Source organism: Trachypithecus francoisi, unplaced genomic scaffold, assembly GCF_009764315.1.
Source record: "Trachypithecus francoisi isolate TF-2019V2 unplaced genomic scaffold, Tfra_2.0 Lachesis_group5, whole genome shotgun sequence".
In the NCBI taxonomy this organism is placed as follows: Eukaryota; Metazoa; Chordata; class Mammalia; order Primates; family Cercopithecidae; genus Trachypithecus; species Trachypithecus francoisi.
This window is the reverse complement of record NW_022681470.1, coordinates 110214431-110233517: the sequence shown is the minus strand read 5'-3', so window position 1 is coordinate 110233517 and position 19087 is coordinate 110214431. Positions and strand designations below refer to the sequence as shown.

Below are 19087 nucleotides of genomic sequence, written 5' to 3'. Positions count from 1 at the left end.
GCAAGGGGAGGGATGGCATTAGGAGAAATATCTAATGTAGATGACGGGTTGATGGGTGCAGCAAACCACCATGGCACATGTATACCTATGTAACAAACCTGCACTTTCTGCACATGTATTCCAGAATTTAAAGTATAACAAAATAAAGTGATTATTGATATTGTTGGAAAAAAAAAAGAATGTAAAAGTGTTGGCTGGGCATGGTGGTTCACACCTATAATTTCAGCACTTTGGGAGGCCGAAGCGTCTTGAGCCTTACTTGATGGCCTCTTCGATTATGTTGCCCAGGCTAGTCTCAAACTCCTGGGCACAAGTGATTCTCACTTTTGGGAATCTGAATCGTTTGAGACTAGCCTGCGCAACATAGTGAGATCCCGTCCCTGCAAAGAGAGAGAGAGAAAAAAAAGAAAATTACCCAGTTGTGATGGTGCATGTCTGTAGTCCCAGCTACTCAGGAGGCTGAGGCGGAAGGATCACTTACTTGAGCAAGGGAAGTGAAGACTGCAGTGAGTTGTGATTGTGCCACTGCATTCCAGCCTGAGCAAAGAGTGAGACCCTGTCTCAAGAAAAAAATAAAAGTTAGAGTTTATAAAGAAGACTTGAAACCAAAAAGTTTGAGAACTGGACTAAAGTAGCCTAAACTGGTAACTGTTTAGAGTAGGTAGGGATTCTTAATCCAGGGTTCCCAATACTCTCATAGAAAAAATATTTGTATATCTATGTATCTTTTTTTTTTTTTTCCACTAATCTCTGAATGAAATTTAGTATTTCTTTCTATTTTGAATGCAGGCAACAAAACACAGCAGTAATATTAGCAGCAATTGTGACTTTGTTATCAATAGATGTTTTTTCCTGTATCCGCATTTAAAGATTGTTTCTTGAAGCAACATATAGTTAGGTCTTACTTTTTTATATTGCCTTTGAATTGGAATGTTTAGACAATTTGCATTTAATGTAATGATGTGATTTCCTTTCAATTCTGCCATCTTGCCTTTTGTATTTGTCCCAATTTTTTCTTCGCTATTTTTTGCTTATTTGTTTGCATTTTTCATACATTCTTTTTGATTGAGTTGAAAAAAAAAATTTTTTTTTTTGACATGGAATCTCGCTCTGTTGCCCAGACTGGAGTGCAGTGGCATAATCTCAGCTCACTGCAACCTCCACCTCCCGGGTTCAAGCAGTTCTCCTGCCTCAGCCTCCCACATAGCTGGGATTACAGGCACCTACCACCATGCCCGGCTACTTTTTATATTTTTAGTAGAGATGGGGTTTTGCCATGTTGGCCAGGCTGGTCTCGGACTCCTGACCTCAGGTGAGCCACCCATCTCAGCCTCCCAAAGTGCTGGGATTATAGGCGTGAGCCACCACGCCCGGCCTGAGTTGAATTTTGTTTGTTTATTTTTAGTGGTTGCTCAGGGACTTACAATATACTTCTTTAACATATGACAATTTCAAAACGTGCTGTATTACTTCAGATACAATCTAAGAACCTTCAGTATTCTATTTCTCTCTCTTCTACTATTGTAATATATTTTACTTCTACATGTAAACCCAGTGATTGTTATCATTTTTGCTCTAAGTGGTGAAATTACTCTTGTGGCTGGGTGTGCTGGCTCATACCTGTAATCCCAGCACTTTGGGAGGCCAAGGTGGGAGGAGCCTTTGAGCCCAGGGGTTTGAGACCAGCCTAGGTAACATAGTGAGACCCTATGTCTACAAAAAAAGTTAGAAACGTTAGCCAGGTGTGGTGGTGCACTCCTGTAGTGCCAGCTGCTCAGGAGGCTAAGGTGGGAAGATTGCCTGAGCCTAGAAATTTGAGGCTGCAGTGAGCTACAATCGCACCACTGTACTCCTTGTACTCCAAGCTGGGCAACAACAGAGTGAGACCCTGTCTCAAAAAAAAAAAAAAAAAAATTCATGATTTAAATGTATGCTGGTGAACTTTTTGCCTCCAGCTTTTTTTTTTCCCGCCCCCACCAGGAGGATAAAGTCTGAGAAAAATCTTTTACTTCCATTTCTTCAACATATATTCATTGTATTTATCATTCTAGGTTGACCGATTTTTTTCTTTGTTTTATAAATGTTCCATTTTCTTGTCTTGCATAGCTTCACAAGAAGTCTGTGTGTGTGTGTGTGTGTGTGTGTATTTTTTTTTTTTTTTGAGATGGAGTCTCACTCTGTTGCCCAGGCTACAGTGCTGTGGCTCAATCTCTCGGCTCACTGTAACCACTGCCTCCTGGGTTCAAGCGGTTCTCCTGCCTCCGCCTCCTGAGTAGCTGGGACTACAGGCTCATGCCACCACACCCAACTAATTTTTTGTATTTTGGTAGAGACGGGGTTTCACCATGTTGCCCAGGCTGTTCGCAAACTCCTGAGCTTAGGCAGTCCACCCACCTCGGCTCCCAAAGTGCTGGGATTACAGGCGTGAGCCATTGTGCCTGGCTGAAGTCTGTATATTTTAACTTTGTTTCTATGTAAATTTTTTTCTTCTGGCTTTTTGTAAGATTTTCTGTTTTTGACAGCTTTTCGGGAATTTGATTATTCTGCGTCGTTGTGGTTTTCTTTGTGTTTATACTCCTTCAGGAGGCGGGCTCATTGAGTTACTTGGATGTGTAGGTGTGTCTTTTTTTTTTTTTTTTTTTGAGACAGGGTTTCACTCTGTCACTCAGGCTGGAGTGCTGTGGGACAATTGCAGCTCACTGCAACCTCTGCCTTCCGAGTTCAAGGAGTCCTCCTACCTCAGCCTCCCAAGTAGCTGGGACCACAGGCACATGCTACCACACTCAGCTAATTTTTTGTATTTTTGGTAGAGATGAAGTTTCACCATATTATCCAGGCTGGTCTCTAACTCCTGGCCTCAAGTGATCTGCCTATCTTGGCCTCCGAAAGTGCTGGGATTACAGGCATAAGCCACCGTACCTGGCCAGATGTATCAGTTTTATCAAATTTTGAAAATGTCATTATTTCTTCAAATGCTACCACTGCTCGCCATTCCAGTTACATATATGTTATACTGCTTGATGATTTGATATTGTCCTGTAGTTCTAGTCTTTTTCTTTCCTTTCTTATTACACCCCTAGTCCTTCTACCCTTGATTCTTTGTTCCCTCTCTCCTGTCTCCCTTTCCCCTTCTCTTCTTTCCCCTTATTCTCATCACATTTTAGCTACATTTGAATTTGGGTATTTTCTATTACTGTGTCTTCAGATCCCCTGAACTTTCCTTCGGTGGTATTTAATATATTGTTAATACCCTCCAGTGATATTCTTATTTCACATACTGTTTTTGAATACTGTAAGTTCTTTTTTTTTTGAGATGGAGTCTCGCTCTGTCACCCAGGCTGGAGTGGAGTGGCACGATCTTGGCTCACTGCAAGCTCCACCTCCCGGGTTCATGCCATTCTCCTGCCTCAGCCTCCTGAGTAGCTGGGACTGCAGATGCCCGCCACCACGCCTGGCTAATATTTTGTATTTTTAGTAGAGACGGGGTTTCACTGTGTTAGCCAGGATGGTCTTGATCTCCTGACCTCGTGATCCACCCACCTTGGCCTCCCAAAGTGCTGGGATTACAGGCATGAGCCACTGTGCCCAGCCTGAATACTCTTAAGTTCTTTTTGGTTCTTATTATGTGTACCATTTTCTTCCTCATTTTTTTTCTTTAAATTTTTGAGCATATTTATAATAGTTTTAGAGTCCTCATTGGCTAATTTCATCATCTTGTTTCTGGGATGGTTTCAGCTGACTTATTTCACTCTGGTTTCAGGTCACATTTTCTTTCTTCACATTTCTATTAAATTTTTATTGGATGCTGGACATTGTTAATTTTATATGATTGAGTGGTGGAATTTTTTTTTCTGCTTCTTTTAAAGAATTTTGGACTTTGTTTAGATAAGTGGTTGAGTTACACATGGACCAACTCCATCCTTTTGAGCCTTGTTTTAAGCTTTGTTAGGAAGCATCTAGAATATCATTTACTCTAGAGCTTATATAGCTCTACTACTAAGATAAGAGTCTTCTGAGGTTTCTTGTGAATTCCTGGTTTTTCAACAAGGAAGACTTCTAGTCAGAACCATATGACTCTGGGAATTGTTCCACCTGTAAACCTCTATTCTTTGCCTTACCTTTTGAAGTTAGTCTGTGTGCTGCTTAGTGCTTAAGCCAGACTCAAGTGAATCCTTATGCAGATTTCTGGAATTTTATATGCTTAGCTTCCACTTCTGTGGCACACTTCTAAGCTCTGCTTGAGGTTTTTCTCCCTTCACCATAGCCTGAAAAGTGCCTCTAGGCAGAAAGCCAGGGCAGGTTAGGTCTCACTTCATTTCTTTTGCATCTCAGAAATCACAGTCCTACACTGCTTTTTATCTAGTATCTAAAAAGAGTTTTATATTTTTTTGTTCACTGTTCTGGCTGTTATTGTGGGTTGAAAAGTCTGTTTCTAGTTATTCCGCCATGGCCATTGAAAATTATTTCCTGTCTTTATACCTTTTAAGATAACCATGGAGGTAAAAAATAAAATTTATGTTCCTTTTATTTTCTCTGGCCATTTGGGCCTTACGTCGTGTATTGCTAATAACTGCCTATAGTGTTTAGCAATTTCATCTGATCTCCTGTTAACATCTTTAATTATTTTCAAGATGACATTTTAAATGGTTCAGCTATAATACAATAATGAACAAAATAGTGTAGAATTACTGTAGAATATTTTAAGCAAGTAAAATAGCCTGTACATTATATTAAAGCTCATGAGTGAATATTTTTTAAAAGTACATAAGTTGTTTAAATGATAGCTTTGCAAAGAATTGGGTTTATCATTGTAGTCATAAGATTATCAACTGTTGGATTTAATCATCTTGTTTTCTAATCAAAGATTCTTAGAAGTAATATGAACATAATTGATGCCTAGTCAAAGATGATCTTCAGTGAATTAAAATGTCTGAAAGTAATCCTATAAACTTATGTTAAAATCTATATGGATTTTGCCATGTAGCTTCTGTTGTCCCTTTGATAGTCTTACAAGGAAAAAACAAAACAAACTCCTATATTTGATGTAGTAGTTGTACATTATTAGGCTGTTAGTATGTTTCTTAATCTTTGATTTTTTTATTTGTTTGTTTTTCAGATCGTCAGTATTTAAACAGATCACATCATGCGTGAGTACAAGCTAGTGGTCCTTGGTTCAGGAGGCGTTGGGAAGTCTGCTCTGGTAAGTTAGCCACCTAACTGTAACTGATTAGTATAATACAAGAAGAATTTTGATATTTCCTTGCTTTCAGACTTCTAGACGCCAAAGAGAAAAGGTGGCATTATTATATATCTGGTATCTGCCCCACAAAGGACAGGAAATCATTTAATAACCACAGATGTATACTTTTATAACATTGGCTCATTTATTCTTACATTTATCAAATATTTATTGACTATCTTACATGTCAAGCACCAGTGTTTATGATTCAGAGAGGAGTAAGATCGTTCTCATTTTTAAGGAATTTACATTGTAGTGGGGGAAACTGATTATTACAGATTCTAGTGGGATAATTCCTCGCCTGCTTCCACCCTAGATTTACATGGAATGAAGGTCAGTTTTGTGTTCATGCTGTTTTTATTTAGTAAATAGTTACTGAGCTTCTACAATGTCAGATTCTAGGGTCACAGGAGTGAACAAAAACAGTCATAGTTTCTCATGGAGCTTGCATTGTAGTGGAGGAGATGTAATAAATACACAATTAAACAAAGAACTACTTGGTTATACTTGTGAGAGAGATACTCTGAAAGAAAAATACAGATTAATTTAGAAGAAAGGCAGAGTGGATGTGGGAGACAAATTGAGAGTTAATGCAGTATACCAGGTCATTGTTTATGGAAGCTTGGATTAGGACCATGGCAGTGGAGAAGAGAGAAGTAGATGTTTGAGGATTGAGTAAGTGGTAGAACTGACATAACTTGGTGCTAGATTGATAATGGGGACTAGGAGAGAAGGAGCTGTCAAGGATGGCTCCCAAGTTTCTAGTTTGAGCTACTAGTATTATGGATGGATTAAAAAAAGAAGGGAAACAGTGGAGAATGAGCAGTGAGAGTCCAAATCAAAGAGTCAAGCCAAATTTTATGTTTGTGACATGTTGAAGTAATAAGAGAGAGAGACCGGTGATATGACTTTGGGTGCCATCAATATGGTGATATTTAATTTCATGAGAGTTACATTACTGTTAGGTGTGTAAATTAGTGCCTCTGTCGAGAATGTTTGAGAATATCTGTCATTTTTATTGGCATATAACTTTGAATTCAAAGATTCCATCTCTAAAAATGTAGCCCACATGTAAGTTCACATGTGCAAAATGGCGTGGTCAGGGAACATTGCAACATTCTTCACAGTGACCAGAGTCTGGAAACAACCTAAATGTGTTCCATTAAAGGGGCTAGTTAAGTAAATTTTAATACATTTCCAGAGTAGAATACAGCCATTAGAAAGAATGCAATAGCTCTATATATACCAATATGTAATGATATCCAAGATGTATTATTAGAGAGAAAAAAGGTACTAAACAGTGTAGACTATAATTTGTGTTTTATATTTTAAAAAATGTAGGCTGAGGGCAGATACCTGTAAAATCATAGAGTATCTCTGCAAGGTTAAATAAGCTATGGATAACATCAGTTACTTTCTTGGGAGTGGGATTGGATAGCTGGGAACAAGGGTGGTAGATAAGCTTAGTTATCAGTGCATAGCCTTTTATGCCTTTTGAGTTTGTTGCTATGTCCATGAATTACCTTTTCAGAAATAATTTTGGAAAAAAATCCATAGGAGTGAAAGAGCTCTAGGGAGATACTAGAGAGAGAAGAGCAGAGCCCAGTACTGAGCTCTGAGTACCTGTCAACCTTTAGAAAGTGCGTAGGATTGGAGGATCTAGCATAGAAGATGTCTTTACTTGATTGCTCAAAAGTCAAGTGAAAAAGAGGAAAGAGATGATCAGAGAGCATAGAGGTAGTTGGACATGGTAAAGAAAGCAGCTTTAGTCAGGTCATGTTGCCATAACCATAGTGGGGTGGGTTGAAGAGTAAATGAGAGCTGAGGAAATGGAATATAGACATTTGAAGAAGCTTGATTATAAGAGGGGACAGAGAATGGGGGCAGAAACTGGAGAGATATTGGGGTTAAGGGCGGTTTTTGTTTTTGTTATAGAATTGGAGATAGTAAAGCATATTTGTAAGCTAGGGCAATTCCTCTCCACTGGAGAGGAAAATGAGGATACAGGAGAGGAAAAGAGGAGATGATCCAGTACAAAAACCTGAGGAATAAAATTATAATCTATGTGAATGAATGAATGAGATGTCCCTGAAAATTAAGACAGAGGATAAGATTCAGAGGAGTAGTAAAACATTACTTTTAGTAAGAAAGAAATGAGAAGTGTTGGATTGTTTTGCATTTGTGCAAGTCTTATTAATGTCTGGCTTATAGGCATAACATGGGCTCTTATGCCTGCTTCTGTATCCAGTCTCTTGGAATAGCACATGTTCTATTTTGGAAGATACCACTGTAAACTTCTGAGAGAAGAAGAAGAGTACATCTTAGTATTTTGTTAGGAAGATAGTTTGGCCTTAGGGAGCCTCAGCCTTGGACCATAGTTTGAGAACCTCTGCTCTAGCCTAAAGCATATTAGGAAGCCATATTAGACTGCCTTTTTTTTTTTCCGCCCAGGCGGGAATGCAGTGGTGAGATCTCGGCTCACTGCAGGCTCCGCCTCTCGGGTTCACGCCGTTCTTCTGCCTCAGCCTCCCAAGTAGCTGGGACTGCAGGCGCTCACCACTGCGCCCAGCTAATTTTTTTTTTTTTTTTTTTGAGACGGAGTCTCACTGTGTCTCCCAGGCTGGAGTGCAGTGGCCGGATCTCAGCTCACTGCAAGCTCCGCCTCCCGGGTTTACGCCGTTCTCCTGCCTCAGCCTCCCGGGTAGCTGGGACTACAGGCGCCCGCCACCTCGCCCAGCTAGTGTTTTTTTTTTTTTTTGTATTTTTTAGTAGAGACGGGGTTTCACCCTGTTAGCCAGTATAGTCTCGATCTCCTGACCTCTTGATCTGCCCGTCTTGGCCTCCCAAAGTGCTGGGATTACAGGCTTGAGCCACCGCGCCCGGCCTTTTGTATTTTTTAGTGGAGACAGGGTTTCACTATAGTCTCAATCTCCTGACCTCGTGATCCGCCTACCTCGGCCTCCCAACGTATTTTTTTTTTTTTTGAATCAGCATCTTCCCCTGGAGTGCGGTGGCATGATCATGGCTCACTACAACCTCAACCTCCTAGGCTCAAGGAATCCTCCCACCTTAGCCACCCAAGTAGCTGGGACTACAGGTGCATACCACCACCCCTGGCTAATTTTTAAATTTTTTGTAGAGACAAAGTCTCACTACCTTGCCCAGGTTGATCTCAAATTCCTGAGCTCAAGCAATCCTCCTGCCTTGCACTCCTAAAGTGCTAGGAGTACAGCATGAGCCACTGCATCCAGCGTAGACTGCTTTTTATGTTTAAATTATGTGTCGTACTTAGAAGATGAGGTGATTAAATCCTTGATAAAAGTGATGATTAAAGTTTTTGTTGTGATTTTATCTTGAGTTGCCTTTGAATAATAGAAGCTTAGTAGGAGAAAGAAGTTTGTTTATTATATTTGAGTTAATCTCTTTAGCTCAAGCTAAAATAGTATATCAAATATTCCTCTGAGTAATTTAAGTGTAGATGACCTTAGTCCACATTCTTACCCTTGCTTTTTAGGCAACAATGTACCAGACCCTGTTTTAAAGTTATCTAGGCAATATCTTAAAACCATCTTCTGTACTTTTTTCACTTACTGAATGATAAATACGTATTTTCTAGTATGTGTTTTTAGATGCCTTTAAGATAAAAGTAGGTAATATCTGAAAAAGACGAATGGGCAGTATTTTCCAATGGAAAAGTAAGGCTTTAGAATCAGGAAGATGTATGTTTGAATCTCAGCTGGCAAATAGGAAGAATAACTATTTCTGGGACGAAAGTGAAATTTGAATGTGGTTATAAATTAAAAGTGACTAGCTTAATGTCTGGAACATAATAGACATTCAGTAAGTTTAAATTTCCCTTTCTCTTTTCCACCACAATTTAGAAAGGCTTTAAAAAATTTAAGCCAGATGGTGCTTGAGGTCCCAGCTACCTGGGAGACTGAGGCGGGAGGGTCTCTTGAGTTCAGAAGTTCAAGGCCAGCCCAGGCAACATAGCAAAGACCCTGTGTTTAAAAAAAGAAATTAGAACCTTTGTCACTCCATTAAGGGCAGAGGGCATGGGATAGAAGTTACTATAGATATACAAAGGGGCAGTAGGAGTTAAATACTGATAATTTTTCATTTTTTAATTAGTTCAGACATGTTATTTGTATCCTTGTATTTTAAAACAATGTAATTAACAGTGTATTATCATCAGTATTGATGACAGCTTTTAACATGACTACCTCCTTTCATAATAAATGTACTCTTAATTATGATTGTATCTTTATATTGAAAGATAATGATATACTTTACATTTATGTGTTTACCCAGAATTTTCACGTAATTTCAGTTAATCATTATAACTTGTGAGGTTAAGTAACATTCAAAGGAGTTTTTCCTTTAATTTTTTAATATTTCTCTTATTTTTTTTCCCCAGACAGTTCAGTTTGTTCAGGGAATTTTTGTTGAAAAATATGACCCAACAATAGAAGATTCCTACAGAAAGGTAAAATGTGAAACTTGTACACACGTTTACAAGTAGTTCCGTATGATGTTAAAATTTGATCTGTACATTTGCTTTTTGAAAATAGTATTGAGAAATGATGCAAATGTTGTGCATATGTTTTTAAAAGTTTCATCAAGACAGAATATTTCTTACAGAATACTACTTCGATATTCAGAGCTCTATGTTCTGTTACTAATTAGTGACTTGTTCCTTAATGTGAACATTTTCCAGGTGGGGAATATTGCCACATATGAAAAAATTACATATAAATAGTAGGTATGTTTTCAACTTACTCTTTCGTTACCAAAAGTTAAGACCACCTTTATGCTTGAAGTTATCCAGTGACTAAACATTTTTATTTTTGTTTAGTTTTATGAGTTTAAAGGTATTTCATCTTTAGACTACAAACAAATTAGAGTCTGTGTAATACTGTAATTAGGTTACATGCCATACATTTATCAAAACCCACAGAATGTACAATGCCAAAAGAAAATCCTAATGTAAACTGTGGACTCTTGGTGATAACGATATATTCATCAGTTGTAACAAATGTACCACTCTGGTGCAAGATGTTGATAGTGGGGTGAGGCTATGCATTTGTGGTGGCAGGGAGTATGTGGGAAATCTTTGCACCTTCCTCTCAGTTTTGCTGTGAACCTAAAACTGCTATAATAAATAAAGACTATTTAAAAGGGGAAAAAAATTAGGTACTTGGTCTTTTTTTTTTTTTTTTTGAGGCGGAGTCTCGCTCTGTCGCCCGGACTGGAGTGCAGTGGCCGGATCTCAGCTCACTGCAAGCTCCGTCTCCCAGGTTTACGCCATTCTCCTGCCTCAGCCTCCCGAGTAGCTGGGACTACAGGCGCCCGCCACCTCGCCCGGCTAGTTTTTTTGTATTTTTAGTAGAGACAGGGTTTCACCGTGTTAGCCAGGATGGTCTCGATCTCCTGACCTCGTGATCCGCCCGTCTCGGCCTCCCAAAGTGCTGGGATTACAGGCTTGAGCCACCGCGCCCGGCCGGTACTTGGTCTTGACAAAAAATATTCTGTAGAAGACCAGCTAGAGTTGTGGAAATTTTTCATTATTTTATTTGTCAAATATATTGGGTGGGATGGGGGTTATAAAAGGCTAGTAGCCAAGGATATTTTTTTAAAAGATTAAACTTTAATAGGAAAGGATTGCTTTTGAAAATGTTTTTAGAATTTACCTTTAAGAGTGCTGTAACTTTTGTTGAATTAATATGTTAGTCCATGAAGCACTACTAGCAGAGCAGTTTCATTGTCTTCAAATTGGAAACAAAATTATGCTCTAGATACATTGAGAAACTGTAGTCCTAATTGATTATTCATTGAGCAATCAGTTACACATTTTGCAGATTATCACACTTGTCCCATAAGTGGTGGGGGGGATGAGTTTGTGGTCTGACCAGTGGTGCCCCTCATCGATGTCTGATCTGACGCAGAAGCAGAGTTTAAAATAGTCTTTAGGTTAGCACATTTATTTAGAAGACAGTGTTGCTCTACTGAAATTTCCCTAAAGTAAGTTGCTAGTTAAAGCTTTAACTGCAAAGCGAGATCTGTACCTAAAATTCTAAAGGACTAACTTTTCTTAATCCCTTCTTTATTAAAATAGTTTTCCACGCAGTTGGTAGTTGATACTTTCTTTAGACCAACCTTCTCTTCTTTTATAAGATCAGTGGGTAAATAGAACTCGGTGTATAAAATTTCACCTTTCACATAGAGCTTTTCTAGAAAAGTGTCTTAGTCTTGAGGACTGTTTTAGCTCATTGCTGTTTATTTGAGTACTTCTGTGTTTCTTTTATGTCTTAAACTCAAATTTTACTATGTATTAATTTTCTGCACGTTTTAGTAAAATTTTAACAACTTGAACATGGTAAGTTGGCAAGATTTTTTTTTACCCCAAAATCTTGTGTGCGTTTTGAGCCATTTAATATTTTTGTACTTTGTTTTCTTTGGAGCTAATATAAATAGGCATATATACTTTTTTTCTGTTAGAACTATACTTGTTCATTGAAGTTTTCCTTAAATTCCAAAATATAACTTTTGTCTTTACTAAGAACAAATAAGAATCATTACAGAGGTCAGAAAATACCTAAACTCAGCATTAACCATCTTGGCTTCTGTAATATGAATAGCCTGTACTTGAGACTGCTATTCTTTTTTGTGGTACCAAGTTTACCCCCAGTCATACAGCATACTGCTGGATAAAGGCTTTGTATTTGTTAGTAGATACTTTGATGGAAGACAGGGGAAGAAAACAGAATGATATTTTGATGTTACTTTTAACTTTTTCTTTTTTTGCCCCCACAGCAAGTTGAAGTCGATTGCCAACAGTGTATGCTCGAAATCCTGGATACTGCAGGGACAGTAAGGATGTTTTCTCTTTTTTTGATAGATTTTAATTTGTGAGCAGGTTTTGTCATCTGAGTAGGTTTTGTCATCCAAATAATTCTGAGTAAAAGTAATCATTCTGATTAAGAAGAAATTCTCTGAACATAGGGATTCTTAAACTTAAGTAATATGAAATCAACTGTGATGTAGTTAATGCTCACGTATCACAAAGTTCAGCTGTAATAATCTGTGTGTTGGGTTTCTTCCTACATTGAGGTAAGGATTATGCTATCAATGATTTTTTAAAATGTATTTTAAATTTAGAATTTTAGCTAATATTTGTATTTCTGTGGGTTTAAATAAGACCTTGTCTTTTGGCACCATAGTCATTAATTTTTATAATTTTTTCTTTTCACTAGCATTTTGACATCTCTAGGGGCTGGTGACAGATACATGTTTTTTGAGGAAGGCAAAAATCTTCCTCAGAAGATTTAGGATTACTTTGAGCCTCCTTTTTCTAATCTTTAAATGAGTATAATGATGTTAGTACATCATAAGGTGTTTGTGATAAGCAAATGAGATAATAATTATAAATCATTTGGCATAATGTCTGTTACACAGTATGGAATTGTGTATTTGCTTTTATTCTTCTTATCTTCAGTAACACCATCACCTTTATAATTTTTTATTAATAACTGATGGTTTCCAGTTATGCTGCACACAAAATACATACATGAAGCAATCTTTGCTTTTATTTGTTTATTTTTCTCCATACACATAGACTTGACACATTAGGCAATTCCTAGCTTTAAAATGGATGGGTTCGTCTTTTGTTTTTCTTAAGAGACAGGGTCTTGCTCTATCGCCTAGGCTAGGGTGTAGTGGTGCAATCATAGCTCACTGCAGTCTCCTGGGCTCAAACAATCTTCCTGCCGCAGCCTCCTGGGTAGCTAGAACTACAGGCACGTACCATCACCCCTGGCTAATAAAAAAAAAAAATTTTTTTTAGAGGTAGTCTCTCTGTGTTGCCCAGACTAATCTCGAATTCCTGGCCTCAAGTGTTCTTCCTGGCTCTGCTTCTGAAAGTGCTGGGATTATAGGTGTGAGCCATGGCACCTGGCTGGCATTCTTAAATGTGATAAGTTGTTTAAAATTCAGCACAAAGTTTTCCACTATAATTTTTATAAATGATGGAAACATTTCAGATAGTCCAAAAAAGCATGTAAGCAAATTGGAGTGATATTATACAACAATATAGTACTAATTATACTATATTTTTCCATGCTTTTTTGGGAAAATGGATCTTAACTTTTAACAGGGACCTTTGCCCTCATAGCAAGCTTCTGGTAAAGACCTTCTGAAACTACATCTTATATCAGCTGAATCAAGCTATCTCTCCCTCTCCTACCTTCCTACTCCCTAATGTTTTTAGCTTCTGAATCAGCAAAATTCCCCTTTGTTTCCAGAAACCCCAATAGCTAAAAAGAATACTTTATACTTTTTTTTTTTTTTAATCACATCCACAGTGTATGGGCATTCTTTCTTTTTTCTCTGTTCAAATTGTAAGATGGAAGTTCTCTGTCACAGAGATCTTACTTTGTGCTATCCAATATCGTGTCTGTCTCCCATCATAGCACTCAACATGCTGTGTTATAAGGCCTATTTGCTTGTTTATGTCCCCGGTGCCTTGCATAAAACCTTGCAAACAGCTGCTTAATCTTGTCTCAAAATCATTCCTTACTCTTTGAAGATTTTTGCTCTCTCACACATAGATAATTTACTACCCTGGCTTGGCCTGTCAGTTCCTTGATGCCCATCCTACCTTTAAGGCATTCATACCATGGTTTTACCCTAGACTGTGCGATTACCAGTATATAATACCTCCCTAATCTAATTTCCAAGCTTCTTATCCTCCACTACTCACTACTTTTTTCTTTATCCATCTCACTTCCTCTTTTTGTTTTGTTTTGTTTTGTTTTTTGTTTTGAAACAGGGTCTCTCTCTGTCACCCAGGCTGGAGGGCAGTGGTGTGAACACAGATCACTTCTGCTTCAATCTCCCAGGGTCAAGAAATCTTCCCACCATCACCTCCTAAGGAGCTGGTGCTACTGCAGGCGCACACCACCACACCTAGGTGTTTTTGTTTGTTTGTCTGTTTGTTTTTTGTAGAGACAGGGTCTCACTATGTTGTCCAAGCTGGTCTTGAACTCCTGGACTCAAGGGATCCTCCTGTCTTTGGCCTCCCAAAGTGCTGGGATAACAGGTGTGAGTCACTGCACCCAAGCCATCTCATTTCCTTTAGTGCCCTTCAACTTCATTACAACCTGTAATCCGTTTATCCTAACATCTTTTTATTATCCCTTATATCTTCAGCCCTGTCTGCGTATAGCTTCAGGTCCACAGTCCGTCCATCATTTATAATTCTCTTGAATATATCCTCAACTCCCTTGACTTTTCAGCAGCCTTTGACTCAGTTTATCACTGCTTTCTAATGTAAAACCTTTATTCGTTTGGCTTCCAAGAAACAATACTTTTCGGATTTTCTCCGTCTCATTGGTTACTCCTATGTCTCCTTTCCTAATTCCTCTTTATCTTCCCCACCTCTTAATGTTGGAGGACCTCAGGGTTCAATACTTGCACTTCTCTTTTCTAACAACACTGCTTTGGAGATCTTTAGTTGCTTGGTTTTAAATACAATCTGTATCCTAATAAATACTAACTTTATAACTCTGTCTGTATTAGGCCATTTGCATTGTTGTAAAGAAATACCTGAGGCTAGATAATTTATGAAGAAAAGAGGTTTAATTGGCTCATGGTTCTGCAGGCTATACAAGCATAGCTCCAGCATCTGCTTCTGGTAAACACCTCAGGAATCTTACAATCATAGTGAAAGGCAAAGGGGAGTAGGTGTTTTACATGGCAAGAGCAAAGAGAGAGCGGGAGATGCCACACACTTTTAAACAACCAGATCTCATGAGAACTCACAGTAGTGAGGATAGCACTAAGCCAATCATGAGGGATTTGCCTCCATGACCCAAACACCTCCCACAGGCCTCACCTCCAACATTGCAGATTACATTTCAGCATAAGGTTTGGAGGTGACAAACATCTAAACAATATCCCTATCTCTCATTTCTTTTCTGAACTTCAAGCTCTTCTATCTAACTGCCTCTTCAGTATCTCTTTTTGTATGTCTAATAAGCATCTCAAACATAACATGTCCAAACTGAACTCCTGACCTGGGTCAGCCTTTCTCTGACCTGGGTCTTTCCGTTCTTTCCCATCTCAGTAAATAGTACCCTTTTAGTTGGTTATGCCTGAAACCATGGAGTCATCTTTGACTATTTTTTGTTATATTCTGTGTACATCCAAACTCTCAGAAAACCCTATTGGCTTTACCTTAAAAGGTAGGGCAACAACATTGTTAGTAGATATTTGTTGTGAATGGATGAAACTTGTAGACTGTCCTTAAGAAGGAGGTTGGCATTCTCAATAGGAGGGGACACCAACCACAGCAGTTCTGTAAGGACTTTTCTTAAATTGGATTTTCAGAACTCAGGTTGCCTGTTGCAAACCTTATCAGTGAAAAATCCAGGAAACTCCCATTTTTTACATCTTTTCCAGAAAATACACTGGCAGCAGTGTAGGAAGCTCAGCCATATTCCTGTGGCAGACCATAGACGAATTTGAAGCTGGAGAAATGATTGAGTGGTAGCATAGCTAACTCCCTGGAATACAAGAAAGAGTACGTCAGCCAGGGTAGAGCAACCAGAACTATTTTAGATGTAGTAAACAAAATAGAGGTGTAATGGTCATGGGGAGCAAGGAAGCCAAGGCAGCAACAAGCTTAAGAAACCTTGTGGATTTGTCTTTTCTGTTTAATGCATCCAAAGGTAAAAAGATCCAAAATGTGTAATTACTTAATATAAAGACCCAAGATATATACATTTTTAATATTCTACCGTATGTGCTTTTAAAATAATATATATAAAACACTAAAACTTTTCTAAAATAAGATTTTGTCTTGTATTAACCTCTGTAGTTACAAATGCAGTAATGATTGTCACCAGATAAAAGGAAGTTTAAAATTAAAACAAATCATCTTAATTTGGCATGACTAAAGCTCAGTGACTAAATGTTAACAATTAGTAAATTTAACTGAAAGGTATATGTCATTGCACTATTCTCACAGGGTGGAAAATGAAAATACATAAACAAGCTCTTTTTTTTTTTTTTTTTTTTCCTCCCGAGACAGAGTTTCACTCTTGTTGCCCAGGCTTGAGTGCAGTGGTATGATCTTGGCTCAGTGCAACCTCTACCTCCTGGGTTCAAGTGATTCTCCCGCCTCAGCCTACTGAGTAGCTGGGACTACAGGCATGCACCACTACGCCCGGCTAATTTTGTATTTTTAGTAGAGGCGGGGTTTCACCATGTTGGCCAGGCTAGTCTCTAACTCCTGACCTGGGGTGATTGATCCACCTGCCTTGGCCTTCCAAAGTGTTGGGATTACAGATGTGAATCATTGCCCCTGACCATTAATAAGTGCTTATAAAAAGAGTTTATTGACTGTCAAGATGATAAAAATCTTGCTATGCCATAGGAATAGTAAAAGAAAGATGATAAAATCTGCTAGTAGAGATATTGATGCTGGATGATTAAGTCATAGTTCAGTATTGGGCTTATACCTCAGATTGTTAGCACCTGGGCAGTAGTTGTGTCATAAATTTGCAAATAAAATTATTTAGGATCAAAATTAAGATCTGTTTCTAAAAAATTGTATACAGTTCTAAATCACACAAAAGCAAATTAAAGTGGTTAAGAATTCTTTTAATTCTATAGTTTACTGTCATTGTTTCTAGTCACCTCAGAGTTGCTGGAAACTATGTGTTATGTCTTGTTTTCTGTCAGGATAGCAAGTAATAAAAAATGTAGTTGCTCACTTGTACGTATGCTGTTTTAAATTGTTCCAGTATACATTCAAAAAATCATATATTTATAATTGCATATTTTTTAATCATAGGAGCAATTTACAGCGATGAGGGATTTGTATATGAAGAATGGCCAAGGTTTTGCACTAGTATATTCTATTACAGCTCAGTCCACGTTTAATGACTTACAGGACCTGAGGGAACAGATTTTACGGGTTAAGGACACGGAAGATGTAAGTATTTTTTTTTCTCTGTGAGGTGTTATGCCATCTCGCTGTGGCCAAATAAAAAAGTGCCTGTTTTCTCTATCAGTAGAGGATTTGGAAGCTATCTGCCACATGCCTGAAAGAGCCCCTATGACCAAAAAAAAAATTTAACTTTCAAAATTAACCTCAAAATTATGTGGTGAGATGTTTAGAAAATGAGGACATGTGTAATAAAGTACTCATTGTGCTACAGGTTAAAAAGTGCAGTAGGGGAAAAAGAGGAGCCAAAGAATACTTCATAGAAGTGGGAACTGAGTTGAGCTTTGAAAGATGGTAGTTGTGTCAGAAACAGTGTTCAAAGAACATTATTAAGATCCATAGTGGTATATTTTTATTTCTAAAATTTCTTTGGCATAATTCGCACATTACAATCTACCTCCCGGGCTCAAGTGATCTTCCCACCTCAACCCCCTGAGTAGTTGGGACTGCAGGTGTGTGCCACCCTGCCTGGCTGATTGTTTTTGAATTTTTTAGTAGAGACCAGGTCTCACTATGTTACCCAGGCTTGTCTCAGGCTCCTGAGCTTAAGAAATCCTCCTGCCTCAGCCTTCTTGGGATTACAGGCATGAACCATTGCGCCTGGACAGGATTATATTCTTAAAATAATTTAGTGTATCTATGTAGTGGGATCTCTTCTTTTTTTTTTTATCTCTTCCTTCTTCCTTCAGCTCTTCCCCTCAACATACACTTTTTGTTAGTACTTGATGAAGCTTGCAGTCCCAATTAATGCATTTCAGTTGGTGGCAGATAGTTGCTTATTTATTTTTTTAAAAGGCTAAGTAATAAGTATGTTAATGTTCATTTTATGTTTTTTTCTTCCCACAGGTTCCAATGATTTTGGTTGGCAATAAATGTGACCTGGAAGATGAGCGAGTAGTTGGCAAAGAACAGGGCCAGAATTTAGCAAGACAGTGGTGTAACTGTGCCTTTTTAGAATCTTCTGCAAAGTCAAAGATCAATGTTAATGAGGTAACCTACAATTGCTGGGCAGCACAAACAAGTGCCTTTTTAGTTTGCTTTAAGTTAACAGCCAAACTTTTAAGAAAAATTTTTTATCTTTTAAGCAATCTTGATTCTGTCATTTTATAGGAAACACTAATTCCTAGAAACTATATTTTTTAGCTTACATAAGGTCACTTTGATGGCTGTATGAGGATACTTAAATTTACCTTATTGTAAAAGAGGAAGCTAAAATGAAAGAATGTGCATAAAATCCCGCTAAGTGATATGCGATAAAGTGGTGTGTAAAAATTATTACATCACCCTTATATTGTAATAATTATTTCAATGCATAAAATACATTGTAAAGTCAAGTTGGAAATGTTTCCATGGATATCACAGAATTATGTTCTGAGTCTTACCTCACCTTTGGTGCATGACTCATAAGTGGTTAATCTGTGTGAGTATGGACATGTACCTGGAATTCACTCAGTCCTTTAGGCCTGATACAGCTGATGCACAAGGCTTTTGTGCGGGGCATGGGGGTGGAGTCACTGAGTTAAGCACTCCACTATCTTGAAAACATAGCTGTGGACAAGAATACTTAGCAAATAAGCTGCATGCCTGGGTGTAAAGGGCCAACAGTTTGCTAGTTTACTGGGCCCCTAAAAATTTAGTGCAATTTCCAACTGTCCCCACCAGTCAACCTTAAAGAGTTCCCTTGCTTTTTTGTTAACTTTACCATAAGCCTTTTTAAAAAAATAAAAGCAAAACAGAGTGGGTGTCTTTCCTGCCCTTGCGTTTGCCATTTGTAGCATTACAGGTAATCAGTCAGAATTCAGATCACTTAACTACATAGGTGAGAGTGGGTTAAGTTATGG

General features: G+C 38.1%; 1 protein-coding gene across 6 annotated transcripts in view; it reads left to right on the top strand.

Annotated features, from left to right (window-relative positions):
- RAP1A (RAP1A, member of RAS oncogene family) overlaps window positions 1–19087 on the top strand; it is a 103763-nt gene that overhangs the window by 59595 nt on the left and 25081 nt on the right. For 3 of the 6 annotated variants that reach the window (XM_033198984.1, XM_033198983.1, XM_033198985.1), the window contains exons 2-6: window positions 5117–5147; window positions 9657–9725; window positions 12053–12109; window positions 17094–17234; window positions 18093–18236. In XM_033198984.1, coding sequence (XP_033054875.1) covers window positions 5117–5147; window positions 9657–9725; window positions 12053–12109; window positions 17094–17234; window positions 18093–18236 — 442 coding nt within the window. Of the gene's footprint in view, window positions 1–5116; window positions 5201–9656; window positions 9726–12052; window positions 12110–17093; window positions 17235–18092; window positions 18237–19087 lie in introns of all 6 variants that reach the window. The other 3 variants (XM_033198986.1, XM_033198987.1, XM_033198988.1) reach the window with 1 other exon arrangement.